This window comes from Caretta caretta, chromosome 2 (assembly GCF_965140235.1).
Source record: "Caretta caretta isolate rCarCar2 chromosome 2, rCarCar1.hap1, whole genome shotgun sequence".
Lineage (NCBI taxonomy): Eukaryota > Metazoa > Chordata > Testudines > Cheloniidae > Caretta > Caretta caretta.
In genome coordinates this window covers 269,617,856-269,636,000 of record NC_134207.1, presented here as the reverse complement: position 1 = coordinate 269,636,000, position 18,145 = coordinate 269,617,856, and the positions used below count along the sequence as shown (strand labels likewise).

The following is an 18,145-nucleotide window of genomic DNA, read 5'->3' as shown; positions in this document are numbered from 1 at the left end:
CGCGGCCTCCCTGCTGGCAGCACTGGCTCCAAACTGTGGGCACTGCCCCGCCCCGCCCCGGCCCGGCCCGGCCCGGCCCGGCCCCCTCCTCAGCCGAAGCCGCGGCCCCAGGCTCCGAGAGGCCCCCCCGGCCGCCGCTGAGGCCCTGGCGGGGCGGCTGATCGCGGCTACGCCGGTAACCGGACTTTGCGTGCCCGCTGAGCGGCCCCTGCCCGGTGAAAAACCGGGCACCGGCAACCCTCACTCAGAGCAGGGGCGGGGAGCCAGGACACTGGGGCGCCGCGGCGGCCTCCGCCTCTCAGGCCTCTGCCCCCCAAGCCTACAGAGGTGGCGCTCTGGTTCGTCTCTATGGTGCTGGGGGAAGGGCACTCTGGTTCGTCTCTATGGTGCTGGGGGAAGGGCACTCTGGTACGTCTCTATGGTGCTGCAGCTGCACGGCCCCCAGGGAGGCGCGGCGCTCTGGCACGTCTCTATGGTGGCATCGTCGGAGCGGCGCTCTGGCGGGCACGTCTCTATGGTGCCATGGGAGCGGCGCTCTGGCGGACTCTATGGTGCTGTGGGGCGGCGCTCTGGCCATCGTAGTCAAGGCTCCTGTCTACACAAAGCCCCGGCGGCCCCTCGGCTCTCCCAGCTCCCGGGAGCGCCCTGCCCCTCCTGGAACTACATCTCCCATCACACCGTGCGGCCCCGTTCTCGCGCGGTGCGTGAGGTCCCGCCTGTTCTCGCGAGATTTCTGGCTCCTATCTTTCCCGTGATCCCTTGCGGGGCCGCGCTCAGCGGAGCTGGCTGAAGGTGAGTGGGTCCGCGCGTGCGCGTGGTGTCGTCATTACGTTCCGATGTGACGTCAACCCGCGAGGATGGGCGGTCGCCGCGGTGATGCGGGTCTAGGGCTTAGCGCGGGAGTTGGACTGTGTTGCCATAACAATGCGCGATGACGTGTTCCCGCCACAAAATGGAGTCACAGGGTGACGTAAGCGCCGCTGCCGTGACGTGAGCAGGCACTGGCGGGGGGGTGTCTGGCGATCACGTGGGGATTTGGGGGCGGGTGTGGGGAGAGGCTGGGGGGAGGGCGCAGGGTTAGGCGGGGGGAGGGGGCGGGTGTGGGGAGAGGCTGGGGGGAGGGGGCAGGGTTAGGCGGGGGGAGGGGGCGGGTGTGGGGAGAGGCTGGGGGGAGGGGGCAGGGTTAGGCGGGGGGAGGGGGCGGGTGTGGGGAGAGGCTGGGGGGAGGGGGCAGGGTTAGGCGGGGGGAGGGGGCGGGTGTGGGGAGAGGCTGGGGGGAGGGGGCAGGGTTAGGCGGGGGAGGGGGCGGGTGTGGGGAGAGGCTGGGGGAGGGGGCAGGGTTAGGCGGGGGGAGGGGGCGGGTGTGGGGAGAGGCTGGGGGAGGGGGCAGGGTTAGGCGGGGGGAGGGGGCGGGTGTGGGGAGAGGCTGGGGGAGGGGGCAGGGTTAGGCGGGGGGAGGGGGCGGGTGTGGGGAGAGGCTGGGAGGAGGGGGCAGGGTTAGGCGGGGGAGGGGGCGGGTGTGGGGAGAGGCTGGGGGAGGGGGCAGGGTTAGGCGGGGGGAGGGGGCGGGTGTGGGGAGAGGCTGGGGGGAGGGGGCAGGGTTAGGCGGGGGAGGGGGCGGGTGTGGGGAGAGGCTGGGGGAGGGGGCAGGGTTAGGCGGGGGGAGGGGGCGGGTGTGGGGAGAGGCTGGGTTAGGCTGGGGGGAGGGGGCGGGTGTGGGGAGAGGCTGGGGCAGGGTTAGGCTGGGGGGAGGGGGCAGGTGTGGTGAGAGGCTCAGCTGAAGCTAGGTTTATCCATTGTAAATGCCTGGTGATGAGGCGAGTTAGTAGTTGCGCTGGCAGAAGAATTACTCTGGATGCTGCCAGGGTGGGAAGGTGACTGGGAGTCATGGGCTGGAATGGAGAAAAGGGAAATTAAGGGTAAAATATCAAAGAAAATCTCCCTAGTGTATCAGTGACAAGCATGTAAACCCATCTCCTAAGGCAGTGGTTCGCAACCTTTCCACACTACTGTTCCCCTTTCAGCAGTCTGATTTGTCTTGCGTACCCCCAAGTTTCACCTCACTTAAAAACTACTTGCTCACAAAATCAGACATAAAAATACTGAAGTGTCAGTGCACACTATTATTGAAAAATTGCTTACTTTCTCACTTTTACCATAATGTTATAAAATAAATTGGAATATAAATAATGTACTTACATTTCAGTGTATAGTATATAGAGCAGTATAAGTAAGTCATATGAAATTTTAGTTTGTACTGACTTTGCTAGTGCTTTTTATATAGCCTGTTGTAAAACTAGGCAAATCTCTAGATGAGTTGATGTACCTCCTGGAAGACCTATGTGTACCCCCAGGGCTAAGCATCCCCCTGGTTGAGAACCACTGTCCTAAGGGAAGGGACGGGAACCCCATTAGGACATTACAAACTAGCTGTGTAAATGGACTGTAGGGGACCATTGTGCCATGGCCCATGGAGGAGGACTGTAGCAAAACAGCAGTAAATTCTCTCTTTAGATCTCAGTAATAGCTGGGAACAAGCTTTCAGCTCAGCTCTGTTGTTATGTATGTCCAACTCGCTCCCTGCAGTGATAGTTCTGTTTCACTTGAAGTCAGGGCACGGGCTAAAGGAGCCTCAAAGTTGCACTGACTGCCAGACTGTGACTGCTAGTAGATACAGCCTTGTATTGCAAAGATCCTCAGTCTCACTGCTCTGGGACTTCTGTGAAAAACACATCCTGTGTTCAAGTCTCCTGGGGACAGACGCTTTCAGCTTGGATCAACCCTCATTGTCCAGCATCCCCCTATGCTTAACGAAATATGGAAACAACTCAAATTGGTGACGGAGCTAAAGCCTGGATGAGTTTGGGTGTCAGGCAGTAGTATAGGGAGGGGAAGTGCACTTTCTCTTTGTAGATTCAAGGGTTTAGTTCTCATTGTGGTTCAACTGTGTCAATCAATGGAGCCATCCAATGGCCTAAGAAGTCTCTCCCTGTGCGTAGAGGGGGTTCTGCTGGAGCACAGTGGCTGGGGAGACCTGGAAGCCATCATGTGGGGGCAGAGCAGGGAAATGGGAGCAGAACCAAACCATTGAGTACTTCTTTGTAAATAACTGCAAACCAAGAGAGTGCTGAAAGCCAGTTCTACGCAGATGGTCTAAGCCTGCTTCCCAGTGTCACCCTTTTTGACCTAAGTGGTTAGCTGATATCTGGGGACTTGTGGGTTGTTTCTGTTAAGAGCAATTGATGATGGAATCAGGCATTTCTTTGATGCAACCCTATTTATCTACAAAGAATATGCAAAGTCCTGTCTCCATGAACACAGCAGGAATCAAACAATAGGAGAGAGCTTCTTTGCTCATGGTTCTAAGCCCCTTTCCAGCTAGCACTCTGCCCAAGAGCTTTCTCTTATGCTCATGCTACAAATGCTTCTCTGTCTGTCTCTGGTGCTTCCCTGCTGCCTTCTCTGTGTGCCTCTGTGGTATTTCTGGCTGCTTCTCTCCACATGCATGCACAGCTACATCATCCTTGCTCAGCTCCTTGCATATGGCCTGTGTTTTGGGTGGTGGTTCCTATTGTTTCAGCCATCTTATTCCATAAAGGAATTAATTGTTTCTTACATTTATCCTGAATGAAGGGCAGCTATTATGCCCACCCGCTTCAAGTGCCCACCCAGCCCCCAGCACAGCATTGGGCACTAGCTCTGGGCACTGTGGGATGGAAAAGCCCATCAACACCCCCACATCAAGAGGCTGTCACATGTATGCCTTGGAAATGTGTGTCCAGTTTTGGGCCCCACACTACAAGAAGGATGTGGAAAAATTGGAAAACATCCAGCGGAGGGCAACAAAAATGATTAGGGGAATGGAACACATGACTTATGAGGAGAGGCTGAGGGAACTGGGATTCTTTAGTCTGCGGAAGAGAAGAATGAGGGGGGATTTGATAGCTGCTTTCAAGTACCTGAAAGGGGGTTCCAAAGAGGATGGCTCTAGACTGTTCTCAGTGGTAGCAGATGACAGAACAAGGAGTAATGGTCTCAAGTTGCAGTGGGGGAGATTTAGGTTGGATATTAGGAACAACTTTTTCACTAGGAGGGTGGTGAAACACTGGAATGTGTTACCTAGGGAGGTGGTGGAATGTCCTTCCTTAGAAGCTTTTAAGGTCAGGCTTGACAAAGCCCTGGCTGGGATGATTTAATTGGGGATTGGTCCTGCTTTGAGCAGGGGGTTGGACTAGATGACCTCCTGAGGTCCCTTCCAACCCTGATATTCTATGATAGTGCTTTCTGGGTGGATAAAGCAATGGTTTCCATGTATGTCTTTATGTGTGTGGGTTGAGGATCACCATTGCTTGTCTCACCTGTCACGGGTGGGTCAGGAGTGGTCCTTCCCCAGTAGTTCTGTGGGAGTGAAGAGAGGGTGTACAGTGGCCCCTGGGTCTCTCCTCTTCTGTGTTTCCTGCAGTGCTAATGTGGAGGCTGGACTCTATCCTGTCCTGCCTCCCTGTCATCTCCCTCCCTGAGCCAAACCTGACCCTGGCTGCTTGCCAGTCAGGAGGCCCCGCAGCACGAGGAGCCCAGCTCTGCTGTCTTTGTAAATAGAACAAGGGGCCAGCGGAGGGATTTCTCTGGTTTTGTTGCAAAGTTCCTGTGCAGTTTTCCTCTCCACACTCCAATGACCCCTCGAGCAAGCTCGGCCTCTTCCCTTCCTTTTGGCTTCTTCATGGGACTGGGATACACACACAGGGCTTCCCGGTGTAGGCTGGGCAGTGCCTCACTTGTTTCAGGTGAGAGTGTGGCTTACTGACGAGAGCTGGGGACTGGAAGTCAGGATGCCTGGGTTCCAAACTCAGCTCTGCCCTGATTTCCTGAGTAGTGCTGGCCAAGTAATTTCCTGTGCCTCAGTTTCCCCATCTGTAAATGGGGCATGATTCTCTTTGTGCCGCAGAGGTCCGAGTGCCTGATTCTGCTGTCATGCTGACTGTACGCTGCTGGAACTCCTGCGGTTACCCCCGATCCTCACCGGGGTGAGATCAGCACAGGCTCCTAGTCTGGTGCACTACTCCAGTTGCCAGGAAAGGTTGAGAACCACTGATCCAAATGAAAAAAGAACAGGAGGACTTGTGGCACCTTAGAGACTAACCAATTTATTTGAGCATGAGCTTTCGTGGGCTACAGCCCACTTCATTGGATGCATAGAATGGAACATATAGTAAGAAGATATACACATACAGAGAACATGAAAAGGTGGAAGTAGCCATACCAACTGTAAGAGGCTAATTAATTAAGATGAGCTATTATTAGCAGGAGAAAAAAAACTTTTGCAGCGATAATCAAGATGGCCCATTTAGACAGTTGACAAGAAGGTGTGAGGATACTTAACATGCTCCAAATGAGCTTCCTTAACTGCTTTCTCTCTTACCAGCCGAGTAGAATCATAGAATATCAGGGTTGGAAGGGACCTCAGGAGGTCATCTAGTCCAACCCCCTGCTCAAAAGCAGGACCCATACCCAATTAAATCATCCCAGCCAGGGCTTTGTCAAGCCTGACCTTAAAAACTTCTAAGGAGTACTGAGAATGGTTCTGCCTAGTAGGCTCAGAGACTCACCAAGAGCTGCCACAGCACTAATGGAGCTGGCGGAGGTGGTGGTGGTGGGGGTCTTTTATTAGAATTTGTGGCCCAATACATCTGGGGGTGCAGCAGAGGAGATGGGTGTGGAAGTCCCTCAGCCACTCCCAGTCACCAGTGTCTAACTGGCCTGATGGCACTTGGCATGAAACTTCTTGCCAGTCTTTGCCTGGGACTTCTTCCCCGACACTACCCCTAGGCTGCATAGCTTAGTTGGTCTCCGTAGTGCCCTCCTGTTCCTTGAATGCTCTAGAGAACCAGGAGGAACATGGATTTTAAAGCATCTGAAGGCGCTGAAGTTCAAAGCCTGTTTTCTCAGCTCAGATTCTGATCTGTGATTATGCAACATTTCCCAGCGAGTAGCTTTCCTGCAGGGTGCTGTGTCCTTCCAGCATGAGCCTGGGGTAAACGTTTCCCTTCAAAGCAGAGCATTTGGGCACAGATGAAGATGAAAGTGCAGAAAGCTCCACACACAGAGGTAGAAGAGACAACAAGTGTTCAGTAAATGCTCCCGCCCCAGAAAAGTGGAACTAACTGCGTTTGCAATGTAAAGCGGGTGCTCTGCCCACTAGGCACTCGTGACAGCACTCCAGGATTAGCTATAGCAAGGCTCCTCTGCTGCCCAGGGAGAAAAATAACTGGAGAGGAGATTGGAGGTAACTGAGACCCATCAAAGATTCCTCCCTCATTACTATGGACATCCGGGGCGCACACAACAGTTCAGTTAAAGTGCAGGGTAAGCATGGGTCCGGGAGCCAGGACCTCCTGAGTCTGAGTCCCATCTCTGATACTCACTAGCTGCAAGGCCTGGGGAAAGTTACTGGGTAGGCTAACGATGGTCAAGCGCTTTGGAAATGGGACATTCTGTCAGCGTGCAGGGCCAGGCACTGGGAGGCATGCAGCTCTCGTGACTTCAGTGGGGAGCTGATAACCAGCCCCTCCAAAACTCAGGGGCTGAGTGCAGTTGTCATGCACATCAGACTTAACCCTTTATGTGCTAGGTAGTCAGAGTTGGAACACACGCAAACAATGGCTACTTTGTAAAGGTTTGGCAGGGGGCTGTAGTGTATGAATCAGGGAGGGTTTCTGGCAGCTTCGGATGAGGGGTGGGGCTCTTGTCTGGAGTGCTGCCATTCTGTACATCCCGTTCCCCCAGTCCTGCATTCTGTGCTGGTCCCCCTTTCTCAAACAAGATAGTGCAGTGATAGGAAGGGGATAGAGGTGGAGCTGAGGCTGGGAGAGATTGAAAAGACTGGGACATTTCAGTGTAGAGAGGAGGAGACAAAGAAATGACTGGATAGACACGTGAATCAGGGGCTCTCATTTATCACTGGCTGCACTACACGAACAAAAAGGGCCATTCAATGACGTTGAAAGGCAGCACATTTAAAACTCATTAAAGGAAGTAATTGGTGCATAATTCACCTGTAGAACTCTCAGCCGCAGGATAGCACTAAGGCCAGGAATTGCTGAATTTTGAAACAAATGATGAGATGAGGGGAAATCCAGGTCTGCCGATTTGCAGTCTGCATTCCTGCTTCTTGCAGTGCTACCCTTCAGGGCTGTGGGTCTAGCTGAGTTGGTGGGCTGGGATAAAGGGACCCTGCTTTCACTGTTATCACTGACTGGAGAGGGACAGGCTATCTTTAAGCTGTACCAGAGGCTGCTGGGAACTGTAGTTTTCTCTCCCCTCCCCCATTGTGTACTGTGAAGCAGGCTAGGCAGCACTCACGTATGGTAGCATCCTCTCGGCAGCATGGACTACAAGTCCCAGTAGTGCTGAGCGGGCTGGGGAAGTTTGCAATAACAGGGGTTCTGTGAATTCAATACAGAGCCTGGGCTTAGCTGAACTCTTTCCCTAAGATGGCTGGAGGGAGGTGGGATGAAAGCGTTGGTCAAGTCTCTCTCTGAGCAGCTTCTCAGCCTTTGTGTTGTGCCTCTCTCCTGTCCCCAGCCCCCGTTTATTAGCGCTACTTGCTGTCAGTGCAGGGATCTGCAGCAGCCACTCGAAGAAGCTGTGAGAAGAGACGATTCGAGTTGCCAATCCTAGTAAAAGGTGAAGGGACAGGATCTCGTCCTCACATCCTCCACACAGGATCCACGTCATCTTCCACCGAGTCCTCTCCGATGGGAAAGTGTCTGCAGGGGGTGCTGCCCAGGTAGGCTGCAGCTGTGGGACTGCAGGGTGCCACAGGCTTGCCTGTCTGCTTGCTTTCTTGTGCGCACACATTGCGGACAGGAAGGGGTTAATTCTGATCTCTATTTCCTCCCCCTCCCCCCATCACAGAAGAGAGGCAGATGGTGCTATGGTGGGCAGGGGCAGCCTTTGATTCCTTGTTGCTCTGTGAGGGTTTTGTGGTGGTGTCTGGGGGAGTTGGAGACCTAACAATGTGTCACCCCATTTCTTGTTGTTTTGTGCCCTCATTTACACTCCTGGCTGAGCTCCCTGCCCCTTGGGGACAGTAACTGGGCTGCTGTAATAGACCGAGAACTTGGATTCCATGGGCTGTTCACCCTGCTGAGCCTGAGCAGTGTCTAGACCATGTCCATATGCCTGGCACGCTTCTGGGGTACCAACCCCGTCTGGTACCCCCTCCTGGAGGTGTGGAACCCTGCGGGCCAGTTGCCCTAGGCCCCAAGACCGGTGCTGATTCCCCAAGTCTTCCCAGTATTTAAGCTCTGTCTGCCCGGGCACTCTGGTTTACAGGTTAACCCTGGAGGGACTTTGTTACAGTTAAAGCAAGTAACACAGACATTGCAAAAGTATTTCTGAACTACACATACCTCACTCATACCCAGAGCACAAGGGATATACAGAGCTATGGAGAAGTACCAAACCACTGCATGCAAGAGCCTGCCTCAGTTTCCTCACCTTTCCTGAGAGTCACTGTCCTTCTGGGAGACCAGGATCCTTCTGTGCCCCCTCTCCTGTTGCCCAGCTTTCTCTTTGGTTCTGGGTTCCATTAGCTAGAGACCTTAGCGACAGTAAGGAATACAGCTTGACTGTTTTCCTGGGAGGCAGAATATGGTGTATCCCCGATTCACGGATGGGGAAACTGAGGCACAGCAGAGGAAGCGACTTGTGCACAGTCACACAGTGAATCAGTGGCAGAGCTGGGCGTAGAACGCCAAGTCCCCTGCTCCAGCCGCTTCTCCCCCGTGTGCGATGCTGCCAGTCAGCAGTTTGTTCACGGGCGTGTCCCCTGTCCATTCCCACCCCAGCTATCCCAAGCTCCTTCCTCCAGACAGAGCCTTCTGCTCTCTGCCATGTCACCTGTTGCACGGTAGGCAGGAGCCGTGGTCCCACCAGCCAGCCACCAATATTGTACTCAGCCATGTCGCCCGGTACAAGTGCCTGGCACACCCAGACTGTTCTCCTGTTTCGGCCAGCACACAATGGCCTTGCCCAGTAGACTGGGGTGGGTGACGGCTGTGCTGCTGCAGCAGCAGTGCTAAGTGGGGGCAGCTTCTTGTTGCAGGTGCCGGTGACGTCTGAGGACGGCAGGGTCTGTTTCTCCCCGGTGGAGTGGGCGGCGTTAGTGGAGTGGCAGAGGGAGCTGTGCGAGCTGGTCACCTCGCTGGGTGAGGACTGTGTCTGGTGCACAAGTTAGAGGTGAGATGCCAGGCAGTAAAAGGGGAACATGTGAGGGGCTGGAGAGTGCTGATGTAAAAATAACTCTTTGGGCGGGGCTCAGCTGTCTCACTGTTTGAGGAGCTGTTACCTTCTCCTCCAAATCTCTTTGCAAGAGTCTGCTTCCTGAAACCAGAGCTGGTACTGCTGATGCATGGGACAAAGCTCTTCCCTCCAGCCCCTAGACGACAGTGTCACTAAACTCGCTGCCCGCCTCACTCTCTCTTTCAGAAGAGAAGCAAGACCAGCCTGTGCTCTCCCAGCAGGATCTGGGAGCCAGGAGCGGAGGGAAACTGTACTGGGGCTGCCAGGAGCCAGGCTCTGGACTTCCTAGTGGCTTCACTTTGCAGCCTTCCCTGGCAGGGCAGAGGGCTGCTCCCTGGCTGCAGTGGGTGGCTCTGGGTGTGACCGTGAGGGGTGCTGGAGAGGCTCACTCTCTTTGTGATGTACATGGCTGGTTGGTGGGGCAGCAGGAGCGCCCTGCCCCCTCCTCATTCTTCCCTCCCCTCCTCAGGGGCCTCGGTGCAAGCAGCTCCACGGGGAAGAGCGATCATGCTGGGCCCCTGGTGGAGCGCAGGCTCAGGTGTTGCCTGTTGCAGGGTCTGAGAGCCCCATCCCCCACACAAGGCAGCTGGCCCTGCGGCTGGGTGTAGCCATGTCTGAAGAGTCGCACCCATCAAAGGAGGGGGCCGGATGGCACCGCGAACTGGAGATGGGCTGTGGAACCTTTTCTCGCGGCGCCACCAATTCAAATCCAGGTCAGTGCTGCTCCAAAGTCATTGCCATCTGAGCCTCTTTGGAGACCCTCATGAAATTATTTGGAGGGCCTGGGTCCACTTTCTTAGGGCACCTCCTAAAATCCACCCCCAGCCTGGCCCTGTTGCTGTCCATCTTGCATGGCACACTGGCGGTTGAGTGGGCAGTGGAGACTTATTCCTCCCCGCCCCCATGGGCGCTAGAGGTGCTGGGTATGATTATGCCATTTTCTATTCTCCGCTCTCTGACTGTAGCTGTGCTCTAAACAGCCATGTCCCTCCACCCAGCGCCAGCTAGCAGTGCAGCGGGGCCAGAGTCGGTGTGATGCTGAAGGCCCTGGCTCCTGTTGACTTCAGTGCGGGCAGCAGTGGTCGAGCACCTGCTAACAGGAATATTTTCCCCCCCGAACCAGGCCACCCAGCTCTCAAACCTGATCTCTTGTTCCGGATTGAACGAGGGGAACCCCCAGGTGTTGGGGTTCAGCTGGTCTCTGGTGGCTTAGAGCGTCCGCCAGATCCCTGCGCAGGTGAGTGCTCAGCACAACAGCTAGTTAGCAGCACGCGAGGTCGAGAGAAGCAGATGAAACTGCCATTGGCGTAATTCTTTCATGTCTTTACTCACTTAGTTCAAATTAAATAGAATTTGCTAGAGTTTCAGGGGACGCGTCCATCGTGGTTTTGCACCAGTACTAAATGACATCTGGCTGTCGCCCCTCCCTTTCGATTGAGCGGTTCAGGGAGGATTAGTGGACAAGGCAAAGGACAAGTTTAGGCTCCCGGTTTCTAATCCCAGCTCTGCCACTCTGACCCACTGTGCAAATTTGGGTCAGGCCACTTAACCTTCCTGGACCTCAGTTTTTCCCTCAGTACAGTGTGGCTAGTGATCCAGATTTTCCTCCCAGGAGACAGGCTGGAGATGTGATTCATTAACACATGTTACAGGCTTTGAGAGTCTGGGTTGAAAGACACCAAAAAAGAACAAAGTATTTTTATGAACATTTGGAAGATACGTTGAAAGCTCACTGTTTTCCTGGCCAGATGTGCTCTCCTCTGTCTGCCAGTCACCCCCAGGACAGTGGAGAGGAAAAGGAGGGCTAGCCAGGGAGCTTGATGGTGTGTTGATTGTATTGTCCGGTATCTTTAATTCCACATTTGGCAGTAGAGGCTTAGAATAAAGAAAAAGGTTCCCCTGGGACTCAGGTTAATTATATGATTTGTGAAGTAGCATATGCATCGTCTCCAGCACAGTGGTGTTGTCACTGGATGTGCCTAACCATACATGGTGACATCCTCTATCCCCTCAACCAGGCTATGGATTTTTCAAGCCCGATGGTTTATTCCATATTGAGCAATGGGAGGAGCGATATATCGAGGCTCAGCAGAAACTGGAGGAGAGCAAGATCCCCGGAAGTGCCTGCGTAGGTGAGTGAGAGCAGCAATTTGTTCTGCTCTGGGCTCCCCTTCCAGCGGAGGCTGAGATCAGCACAGGGAGTGGTTTGCTGGACCTGTTGTCTCAAGGGGCTGCAGCTCCATAGCAAAGATGAGGACAGCAGCAGTCTGCTCTGCTTTATGCCAGTTAGCTGCGGCCTCTGCTGTTCTTGCAGGCTGCCAGTGCAGCCTCAGCTGGGTACAGTCTGGGTCCAGCCTTATGAGCTGCTCATTTCTGTAGAGTTTTACGAATGGCAAGGAAAGCCCATGAGTTAATGCCTTCACTTTCTCTTTGCAATCCAGCAGAGCATGGGGGTGTGAACACAGTGGAGCAGGAAGAGAACTCTGAGAGCTTTGTTGCAGACTTAGAGCTGTCCCCCGTGGTCTGTGACCTTTCTGATGGCTCGTTTCACAGTCGGCAGCTGGTGTCCAAGAGTCAGCAGAGAAACCAGACCAGGATCAAGATGGAGGAATCAGCTGGCTTCAGCAAGTGTTCAGATGCCGTCGTATGCCAGCTAGGGGCTGGGCCTTTCCAGTGTGCTGAGTGCGGGAAACGCTTCCGCCAGAAGCAGAGCCTCATCACGCATGAGAGAATCCACACAGGAGAGAAGCCCTACAGGTGTCCAGACTGCGGGAAGAGCTTCAGCCAGAAGCCCAACCTCCTGACTCACCGGCGGATCCACACCGGGGAGCGGCCCTTCTCCTGCACGCAGTGTGGGAAGAGCTTCAGCCAGAAGGCCAATCTCATTGCCCACCAGAGAACCCACGCAGGGGAGAAGCCGCCGCTGTGGGGTGGGCTTGGGGGGAAGCCAAAGTCCCCAGCACGCCAGGGAGACCATGAGGAAAAGCGGCCGTTCGTATGCCCCGAGTGTGGGAAAAGTTTCACGCAGAAACCCAACTTGGTGACTCACTACCGGACCCACACGGGTGAGCGGCCCTTCAGCTGTGCCCAGTGCGGGAAGAGCTTCAATCAGAAGACCAACCTGGTGACTCACTACAGGACCCACACTGGGGAGCGGCCCTACGCCTGCCCCCAGTGCGGGAAGCGTTTCACCCAGAAGACCAACCTGGTGACTCACCAGAGCACCCACACGGATGTGCGACCCTACCCGTGTGGGGAGTGCCAGAAGTGCTTCAAGGACAAGGTGTCCCTGAAAGCGCACCAGAGAACCCACAGCCTGAGCCAGCCCAGACCCTGTGGGAATCCAGAGCCAATCCCACTCCACGGTCCCCCCGCCATGCCGCTCCAGCCCGCAGGCGCTGAGCAGGAGAGTCAGCGCAATCCTGCTCAGCCGGTGCTAGCCCAGAAGATCCCCGGAAGCCAGGCACCATGCATGTGCACTGACTGCGGTAGCAGCTTCCCGCAGAAACAGCATATCCCACTGCCCCAGCAAACCCCCTCAGCAGAGCAGCCCTTCCTGTGCATGCAGTGTGGGGAAAGCTGCCCACAGGCGGCTCTTCTGAAGCACCAGCCCAGCCATGCCAGGGAGAGGCCCTGTGAGAGCGCCCAGTATGGGAGAGGCCTCAGCCTGAACCAACATCTCCTCAGACACCTGGAACCCTGCCTGGGCCCTGGTGACGCGGCGCACGCGGCCCCTGGGGCAGAGCGGCCCTTCATCTGTAACCATTGCGGAAGCAGCTTTAGCTTTTGGCCGGCTCTCATTGCCCATCAGAGCAGCCATGCAGGATGGCAGCCATATCAGCTTCCTGAACGTGGGAAAGGCCTCAGGCCCCGGCTGTCCCTGCCAGCCCAGCAGGATGTGCAGGTGCGGGAGACAGCCTGGACGTGCCCCGAGTGCAGGCAGAGCTTCAGCCAGCACAGCCAGCTGGCAAAGCACCAGGAAAGCCACGGGGGTGACAGGCCCCATCGGTGTGACGTGTGCGGGAAGAGCTTTGGCTTGAAAGCCAACCTGATGACACACCAGCGGCTCCACACGGGCGAGCGGCCCTTTGCCTGCAGCCAGTGCGGGCGGCGCTTCAACCAGAAGGGGAACCTGGTGACTCACTACCGGACCCACACGGGTGAGCGGCCTTTCTCCTGCCCCCAATGCGGCAAGAGCTTCAGCCAGAAGCCCAACCTCCTTGCCCACCAGAGAACCCATATGGGGCGGCGGCCCTTCGCCTGTGCCCAGTGCCCCAAACGCTTCAAGGGCAAGATGTCCCTGAAGATCCACCAGCGTGTCCACATAGGGGAGAGACCTCCCGCAAGGCCGCTGAGCGTGGATCTGATGGAGGCCCACGCTGGGAAGAGGTACTGTTCCCACTCCCCATGTGGGAAACCCTTCAAGGAGCACATAGCCCTGCAGCTCCCCCAGCGAGTGCCCGGTGGGGAGCGGCCATACGCCTGCCCGGAGTGTGGGAAATGCTTCCGGCAGAAGGTCACGCTGGTCACGCACCTCCGGACCCACACTGGAGAGCGGCCGTTCCAGTGCACCCAGTGTGGGAGGAGCTTCAGCCAGAAGCCCAACCTCCTCACGCACCAGCGGACTCACACTGGCGAGCGGCCCTTCGCCTGCACCGTGTGCGGGAAGGGCTTCAGCTGGAAGCCCAACCTGGTGACCCATTACCGCACCCACACCGGGGAGCGGCCCTATAGCTGCTCCGACTGCGGGAAGACCTTCAGCCAGAAGCCCAATCTCCTCACGCACCGCAGAACCCACTCCCAGCAGAGACCGTATGCTTCCCCCAGTGCCACGCAAGCTTCCCCCACGGACACCCCTTCACCCTGCGCCGCTGTGGGGACTGGCCCCACGTGCACTTGGCCCGCAGAGGGGGCCTCGGCCACTGCGTCTCCCACGGCAGGGAGCTCCTGAAGCCAAGCAAGCAGAGATGTGGTGTCCGTGCAGCGGGGGTGGCAGGAGCTTGGAAGATCAGAGAGCTCTGTGAGCGAACCCGAGAGCGCCCGCCCCCGGTGTGAGCCAGAGCGAGTAGAGCGTGCACCTGGTTGGCGAGCTGTACAGTGACTGGATCTGGGAACGTGGGGCTAACCCGTGCTGCTGTCGCACCCACGACACCAGACACGGACAGGGGAACGTTACAGCCAGAAGCCAGATCTGACTTCATTCTACACACACCGAACTTCAGAGAGGGCACAGCTCCTGACAGCGGGCAAGCCGGCTGGTTGATCAGCACGCACTGCTGCAGGGTGCGAGGAGACGCCAAGTACTGCTGTGAGCAGAACGAGGGGAGGGCGCAGCAAGCTGGCAGGCCTGGGACCCTGTGGCGAGTGTCCTGGGAAACCCAAACCCTGCAAGAGACTCCCTGGGAGGGAACGGCCCATGGAGCTCTACCCTGTGGCCTCCCTGGAGCTAAACGTGGGGTGGGGGCGGCTCTTGGAAGCTGTGATCCAAACAGAGGTGGAGCCTGGCTAGCCTGGGCGTAAGTTGTACCGAGGGTATTGCTGGGCTCTGGATCCCCCTGCAGAGCCATCTGCAGGGAAGTGAAAGGCCACCTGGGGCTGCAAGCTCCAGCCCCTGTAGAAACAGTTACAGCGTCCCTTTTATTTTCGTGCCTTCCCCCCAGAGTGTCTGCACTTCATGGGGGTTGGGGGGCAGGAGGCCCAGCCCCAGAGAAGGCTGCGGTTGGTCTGAAAGCAGTGGGGGCCCCACGAGGACGAGGTGCCCTTCCTGGGGAGCAGGAAGGAGAAGCTGGGCACTGATGCCCTGGTGGAGGAGGACTGCGTGCTGGGGCAGAGCTCCGCTCGATGGCGTTGATAACTGTAACACGATAACTACGCAGCACTGCTGCCCGTCAGGTCAGAGCTGAAAACCGGAAGGGACAGCCGGGCGACACGGGGAGCCCTGGTACCTGGTTAGCTGAGGCCTCAGCCAGGTGTGTAACTAGCTCCACGGCAGAGAACAGAGCCATGAATAGGTTCCAGCATGATCTCCCAGTTACGCTCGTCCCGTCGTCCCAGCAGGAATGTGGCGACACCATGAATGACGTATGTCTCAGGAAGAAAAGAAATACTAATGGCGGGAGGACTGTGTGGGGGGTGGGGCACACACAGAACCCCAGGCAGATTGTGGAGGGCAGAATGGGGGGCACACAGAGCCTCTAGCATGAGGCTGTGGGTTGCAGCAGGGAGCCCCTGTACTAGAGGGGGAGGGAGGGTGGCACCCGGGGAGCTTGGGGGAATGGAGGGACCCCTGGTGTGTGTGCTGAGCTTGGCTTGCAGAAGTGACAGCGTGTGTGGTGACCCTCTCGTAAGTCTCTTACATGAAAACGCAGCTAGCAGTCCCCAGGTTGTTACAGCTAAGGGGGTATCCCCTGGGTAGGTCGGTCACTCAGCAATGGGCCAGGCTCTGACAGCTGCCCCCAAAGCCGACCCCAGGGCTGTGCAGTCCCAGGCAGCAGTGGACGTCTGGCTCTCAGGCCTCCCCAGGATCCCTTGTGCTGGCAGCGAAGGCATTGCCGGTCTGTGGATTGCTGCTGCAGGGTGTGGGCGGGACTGAAGCTGCAGATGAGTGAGCAGAGGTGGGGAGGGGACAGCCTGGCCTGTGGGCGTGGCTGGTTGAACAGGGTCGAATGAGGGGAAGGAAGAAGCCAGGGCTGCTTGGGGCAGGGGGTACCAAATCCCGTCTTCACTTAGTGACAGTGAGGTGGGGCCTGTGCTGCGCCATCTCTGCCCGGGCACCAGCCCCTGCTGTCACAAGCACAGGGCTCTGCTTTTCCCACGGGCTGGGGCAGGAGGTTGGGACAGGCTGTGGGAAAGGAGCCCTTTGTGTGACCGTCTCAGACTGGTTCCCGCCAGTCATTGCCAGCCTTGGTCCTGTTGGACAGTCCCAGCACGCAGGCAGAATGGGCCACTGGCCCTGGCCTCCCCTGAGCCCCAGAGGTGATCTTCTGGGGCAGGGTTGGGAGATGTGCGTGCGCACATGTGAAGCTTGCAGGGCCCTGCCGTATCTGCTGACTGGTTCACAGGGCTGCTAGGCCAGCGCCTTTCTCCCGCGCTGACCTTACATAGCTCCCCAGGAGCGCTGGGGGAAGAGGTGGCTACGGAACCCACTGGGGCTTTTCTCTCCTTGTGTTTTGCTACCTGACCACGCTCTCTGTCTCAGTGCTGACATCTCCCGAAGCTTTGGGGCCCCTCCCAGCAGCAGCTGCTGGCTAGGGTGAGAGTGGGCACTTGGATGGGAACAAATGAGCGTGTTGCTTCCTTTCATTCTTGTCTAGCATCTGTAAGTCCCCCCAGCATGCCAGAGAGGCACCGCTGTGCAGCAGGGCCCATGGAGCACGGTGCTATGGAGGGGTCACTGCCCCAGGTGGTGGGTAGTGAAAGGCTGCACACACCCCACAAACAGGATGAGTTGGTAGGGGACTGGGGTGCTTTCACCTTAAAGTACATTTGTGCAAAAGCTGAGAGCCGTGCGCACCCCGTCCCTGCAGCCATCTCCCCGCTCTTCTCTTGCTTGTGGGCATGGAGCCACTTCGTTCCCAGCCCCTGAGCCGCACCGGTGAGGACCGCGTCCTGCTCTGGATGTTGGTTAGCGCTGGGCGTGACACGGACTTGTGCCTTCAGAAGAAGTTCTTCAGGGCGGGCACTCTTCCTGCACCAGGGCTCTTGGTGCTATGCTAATACCCACGATAACTGCGTGTGTTTGTACTTGCTGCAGGCCGTGGGCACTCACTAGGTTATAGCAGTAGGAATGGGCGTTTCAGCCCTCTGTGGTTGGTAATCTAGGCCTGCCCTGTCCCACGACAGGCCCTGATGTGCTGCCATTGTCTGCCACTGCGCAAGGTGTGCGTTTCCAATGTGCCAGGGAGCTCATGGACCGGAGGTGGCATGTCAGTTCCTTGGGGGTCAGCACAGCGCTTCCCCACTGAGGTAGGCAGGCAGAGCCTGGAGGAGCGGTAAGGACTGAGCGTTACTCGCTGATCAGGCTCCTGGCTTAGAACACACCTGACTAGGCAGCCAGCTGGATGGGACTGGGAGGGGCAGGAGGCTGCTGGATAGGGCGGGATGGCACAGTTGCTCAGCATGGTTGGGGACCATTTCTCTAGCATGAGGTCAAACCTGCTGCATACCATCACCATCTCGTGCTGCTGCTGTGTGTTCATGGCATGGCCCTGGTGGGAAATGCCCCTGTCACCATCCCTGTTAACCCAGCCCCACGCTCCTGCTGTCTTTAATGCCTGGCGAGTCTATTTCTGCCCAATATGTTCATTTAAAATAAAAGCTTTGGGGCAGCAGGTGAGTTCTGTGTTTGTGGAAATGCCTGTCTGGGTTCGGGGGCTGCTGGGGAACAAGGCACAGCGGCAGAGGGGATTGGGTTGCAGCCTCTCACTTCTAGGCTGCCAGGCTGAATTCAGGCCAGGCCAGCAGTAACTGCAAACCTTTGCTCTTGGGTGGCTGTTCAGAGGCCTGTGAGAGGCAGGTGTCCATAGAGCTCCTAGCTCTCCTCGGTGCTCAGCTTAACTTCTGTGTATTGGGATCTCTGGGTCTTTCCGAGCAGTGGGGCAAGGAGGTTGGAGCTCCTGGACACCCTGCAGCGTTAGGCCCATTGACCTGATCCTCAGACACAACATGTAGGGACTTGTTTGATGTGAACAAACACCCGTCCTCCTCGTGCAGTGTTCATGGTGATGCCAGGACAGTGAACTATCCCAGGGCGATTGAAGCCCTGCAGTTGGCTGGAGAAGCACGGCTGGTTGGCTGAGTGCTGCTCCTGGGGCAGGGATGAACGTGTTCTAGTCAGCTCGGC

General features: G+C 56.8%; 1 protein-coding gene across 6 annotated transcripts; it reads left to right on the top strand.

Moving 5' to 3' along the window:
* The first annotated feature begins 384 nt into the window (after positions 1–384).
* LOC125632961 (uncharacterized) lies at positions 385–17,638 on the top strand. 6 transcript variants are annotated; one of them, XM_075124656.1, is made up of 7 exons: positions 385–792; positions 7,582–7,786; positions 9,107–9,240; positions 9,773–10,016; positions 10,427–10,540; positions 11,322–11,435; positions 11,745–17,638. In XM_075124656.1, exons 4-7 carry the CDS (start codon positions 9,914–9,916, stop codon positions 14,252–14,254), a joined length of 2,841 nt encoding a protein of 946 aa, XP_074980757.1. In that variant the 5' UTR covers positions 385–792; positions 7,582–7,786; positions 9,107–9,240; positions 9,773–9,913; the 3' UTR covers positions 14,255–17,638. The 6 variants fall into 6 exon arrangements, with proteins under 6 accessions (XP_074980757.1, XP_074980758.1, XP_048697913.2 ...); XM_075124657.1 differs by lacking the exon at positions 385–792 and adding an exon at positions 845–970 and having other exon boundaries at positions 7,617–7,786; XM_048841956.2 differs by lacking the exon at positions 385–792 and adding an exon at positions 845–970.
* The last annotated feature ends 507 nt before the right edge of the window (positions 17,639–18,145 follow it).

What these genes read in the sequence shown, in the direction of transcription:
- LOC125632961 (XM_075124656.1), top strand. Translation starts at nt 9,914, where the DNA reads ATGTCTGAAGAGTCGCACCCATCAAAGGAGGGGGCCGGATGGCACCGC. An exon ending in TCCGCCAGATCCCTGCGCAG is followed by an intron (nt 10,541 to 11,321) that starts GTGAGTGCTCAG and finishes CCCCTCAACCAG; the next exon opens with GCTATGGATTTTTCAAGCCC. An exon ending in CCCCGGAAGTGCCTGCGTAG is followed by an intron (nt 11,436 to 11,744) that starts GTGAGTGAGAGC and finishes TTTGCAATCCAG; the next exon opens with CAGAGCATGGGGGTGTGAAC.